We start from the raw sequence: 4,531 nt of genomic DNA, 5'->3' as shown, positions 1-4,531 counted from the left end.
TAATCAGTCTTCAGTTCTAAATTTAATATACGTCCTGAAATTAGTAACATCAGTTATATTTTCTACACAAATAATTGTTATAAACTGTAATTGCTTGAATCATTCTATCCCAACAATAAACGGATAACAATTTGCAGTTTTATTGACCTTTGTTGTTTGTAAAAAAGAAGAATCTTTAACTATAAAATAAAAAATATAAATGAAAAAAACTGAGCTATGAGAGTTGTCGCGTTGAAGATGTATATTAAAGTAATGTCAATATTTCATAAAACTATCGCATGCTCATTGCAAAAAATAATGTACCATAAAACATTATTCTATATATCATAAAACATGTTTTATATTGTCTTTGTCATTTCTTCTGTATAAAAAAGACTCGATAAACACGTTGATTCTAGAAAAAAAAAAGCAACACTTGGAATAGGGAAAATCAGAGAGTAAGACATATTTTTCTCTTTCATTTCCTCGTTTTAGATAATCAAAACTGTCTTTTCTCCACATTTTGTATGCAATAACGAATAAAATTAATATTGAAATATTCTAGAAAGTTAATAACGAGATTGCTCTACGGCTACCGAAGATTTTGCAATAAAATGCGCGTTGCTAGGCACCCTCTTTTCGCCAAAGCGCTTGGCTTCAGACTCTGAGTACTTCAAGGCGTGATGCATGCAAGCAATCGTACGTACAGCACGCTCATTAAAGATTATTTATCCATTGACTTTATATATATATATATANTCAATATATATATATATATCCTTTCTGAGAGGTTATTAGATGACTCCGAAGCATCGAAAGATTAAGAACAAAAAATGTCACAAACAAAACAAATTTTTGGTATCAATCTTTGCTTTAGCTATTTTTATATTTATTGAGTCGTTTTTCCGCTTACTGTTCAATGATACTATAGTGTTAAAATTTTCATTCTGAAATTATGGCAGCAGTCTGTCTATTGAATGATTCATGAAGTTTACTGTAAAGGAGCATTTTTTTTTTAACTTTACGGTTTTGAAACGGTATACCGCTAGTATGGTTAAAAAAAATGTATGGAAAGCCATGCGCTCTTTTAATCATATACGACTTGAATGGTTTCAGAATCGTAAAATTGAATTTTCACTGCACATTGAAGATAGTTTAGTAGCGCTGTGTATCTGTTATCTACGCGTGCATGGGGAGTATCGTATTCTAACGGCTCAGGACACAAATTAGTGATACAATTAAATTACAATTAAATAACGCAATAATTATTATAGAAAATAGCAATTAATTATTTTGCTATTTAACCATTTTTCTGAGAAATTTTTAACGGCAATTTTTTCCTTATTTTCATAGAAAACTTTTGTGGTATTAATAAAAGGAGCGTCAAATAAGGATAACTATGATACGAAGCGTATTTTGCTTGTTACTTACCATTTCTTTTTTTGTAATGGTTGCTGCAAGTTCAGATTTCCCAGTCTTTTCGCCCGTAGCAGTAAACTGTAAGTATCAGCTTTTATTTTAAACAATCCCTTTTATGCCATAAATATTTTGCTAATAACTTTTATTTCTATTGCATAAAAAGTATTCAGTCAGATTTGGTTAGAATTTTTATTATGCACTACAATTTATACAACAAAATTGCAGTGCAAATCTACGTTATTGAGAAAAAGTATTCAAAAGTATCTGGATCCTCAATCTGATGAAATTGATGTTATATTCGCGTATACTGTTGGAAATATGAACAATGATATGTATATAGCAATTCTGGACAATGTTGTTTTCCTAACTCTATGGCAGATTTCGGAGCAAATCCATTTCTTTCGGAGCAGCTTAAATGACCCTTTCATGCATCGAACACAGATATGATTTAATAAAATACTATTCAGAAAGTGACCTGTCATTCTTAAAGTTTCAATCATAGTCCCGCAGAACACTTTTGGTGAGAATTAGAACTCTTACTGTATATTTATTTACATCTAATGATGTAAATGCAAAGTGGATATAGTGTAAAAATTATTTAAACAAGAGTAACACATGTCAGACTTGTCATGTCTGAAACACATTTTGAAAAAATGACAAGAAATAACACCATAAAAACTCCTTCCCCCAAAAGATCTTAGCAACAGGGGGAGAGGAAAAAATTCAATTTTGGAATCATTGAATTCATCTTTTGAAAATATTTTCCTCCTTCATTATTATAATTTAGATACGATGTGTAATTCTCGAGGTACTTGAACAATACTATACATTTTGGACACTCTTTATGAGTATTCAAACGATACTAATTGTAACGTAGCTAGTGTAGGAAATGTAAGGGTAGATAGCATATATAGCGTACCTGCCATAAAGTAGAACTTGCAATAAACTCTGTTTTCGATCAAATAAGTGCAAACAAGCAAAATCTTTTAAACAATTAAAACGATAAAGCTTCTGAGGTTTAATTTTAAAAAAAAGCATAGTGCTAAAAATATGAAGAAAATTATTTTTTAAATATATTTCTTTTGATTGCACTAGTTTTAACTTTTGAACAATGTCCGGAATTGGAGTCAAAAATCCTCCCTTGTATCTGTTTTTCAAGTTTTGGGATGTTTGAACAATTTTTTCCGGAGTTATAGCAGAAACACGCATACTGATTTTTGCCTTTATAATAATAGACTCATTAAGAAAACGAAAAATGTTACGTAACTACTAATAAACGACCCATTTTTGCTTTAATTGACTGAAAATTAACTAAGTTTCGAAGTCAATTTTCCTTAACTCAGCATTTTGCCTATAAACATTCAATTGTGATACCCTGTATATATGTAACTGTGAGTTACATATGGCTCTATTTAGAAATTAATTTATAATTACAACCGTCCACTGCCTAAAAAGAGCAGGACGAACTACAAACAATTAAAAATGAACAATAAATAATTAAAAATCTAAAAAGGAACAATCAATAGTCAAAAGAGGGCAAAGGCAAATCTTTCTAGTTTGAAAAAAGTGACCTGAAAATATATGTTATTTTTTTTTCTACTGTAGGCATTGAACTCTTGTTCATTTGCTCTTGAAGATGCCGCAACTATTGCTCTTTAACGTTACCCGGTGGGCACCTGTGAACCTTAGTCACGGAGACGAGCAACATTGCCCATACTCTCCAAAGATACCAGTTCATATATAGGGTCACATTCACACATCACACTACAACACAGAGATAAACATCCATGCCTTGAGCGGAATTCGAACCTGCAACCATTGGCTTCGCAGTCAAGTGCGCTAACCACTCTCGGCCACTGGCCGGCTGGCATATATCAGTAGAGAGTACTCTTATTTTGAACAAATGTTCCGCCAAGCTGCCTCAGGCCACTTCGTAGTCTAAAAATTTTACAACCTCCTTTCTGGGATTATAGTTTTGTTATTTTCGATAATCTTGTACGCCCTCCAAGGTTTAACCTTTAGCGCTGTTATTCATTTCATTAAATTTGCCAAAACTGTATCTTCTTAGTGTATCTGATGTAACAGATGCGTTTTCATGTTGTTCCGGTTTTCGTTAAAAAGTCTACTTGTTCACCACCTTCTATACCAAAGTGTGAATAAACCCACTGAAAATTATTTATTTTCTATAATTTCAGAAAGTTTCAAGTTTGCTTAAGTTAAATTATGATTTCAGTTTCAAAACAGCGGTTTTACTAATTATATGACTGATATTTAATCAACTAGGATAACCACTCTTGTAAACATGTTTTTTTATAGTTTTGAAGTTTTCGACTCTGTAAAAAATTTCGAGCTATGTTGCGCCAAACTTTGGTATTCATTTGCTGGCTACATAAATGGTGCTCAGTTTTACTACAGATTGGTGCTTTCACAAGCTCTAGCTAACGGAAGAAGGTTGCACCAAAAATGAGCATTTTGAAAATACCTAAAAGCAGGTAAAAGTTGCACCAAAAAATAAGTGATTTGAACAGAACTAAAAGCGAAGGAAGGTGGCGCCATGTTTTGGTATTTTTAAAGTGCTAAGAAACAGGGAAAGGTTGCACCATTATTAAGCATTTTTTAAGAGACAAAAAGCAAAGAAAGTTAAGCATTGAAAGTAATCATTCTTAAGTATCTATAAAAAAAGGAGGAGAAAATGATATCATAAATTGATATTTTATTAATCCTAAATTAAGAGAAAAAGTGTAATCATAAGTGGGTTATTTAAATAATATGGATCAGTTAACTTTTCTTATCTTTTAGTATGCATGTAGAGCACCAAATTTTTATAAATTAAATTATAGTTTAATTATTTAAACTAATCGTGTGGGCTGAAGAAAAGATTATATCTTTTTTTCCCGGTTTTTTAAATAAAATTTCATCTTTTATTATTATTATTATTTTTTTTTATCTATACATAATAATAAACGCGGCTGTGTGTGTGTGTGTCTGTAATTACAATATATCGCCCCAGAAGCCTCGCCCAGGCACGAAACTCGGCACATAATTGTGTTTTGACATAATGAAGAAGTATTTTTTTTCTTTTTCAAAAATTTGGATTAGTTTTTTAGTTATCAGTCATTTTGTAAGTAAATCT

The 4,531-nt window shown here is 31.2% G+C and overlaps 1 protein-coding gene across 1 annotated transcript in view; it reads left to right on the top strand.

Moving 5' to 3' along the window:
- The first annotated feature begins 246 nt into the window (after positions 1-246).
- Positions 247-4,531, top strand: part of LOC139426236 (uncharacterized) — a 9,831-nt gene continuing 5,546 nt past the window's right edge. Inside the window, exons 1-2 of the mRNA XM_071184292.1 lie at positions 247-437; positions 1,333-1,478. Of these exons, the coding sequence (XP_071040393.1) occupies positions 1,379-1,478 (100 nt within the window). The 5' untranslated portion in view covers positions 247-437; positions 1,333-1,378. The remainder of the gene's footprint in view (positions 438-1,332; positions 1,479-4,531) is intronic.

Source organism: Parasteatoda tepidariorum, chromosome 8 (assembly GCF_043381705.1).
Source record: "Parasteatoda tepidariorum isolate YZ-2023 chromosome 8, CAS_Ptep_4.0, whole genome shotgun sequence".
NCBI classification, from domain to species: Eukaryota; Metazoa; Arthropoda; class Arachnida; order Araneae; family Theridiidae; genus Parasteatoda; species Parasteatoda tepidariorum.
This window is presented reverse-complemented; position numbering and strand designations above follow the sequence as displayed.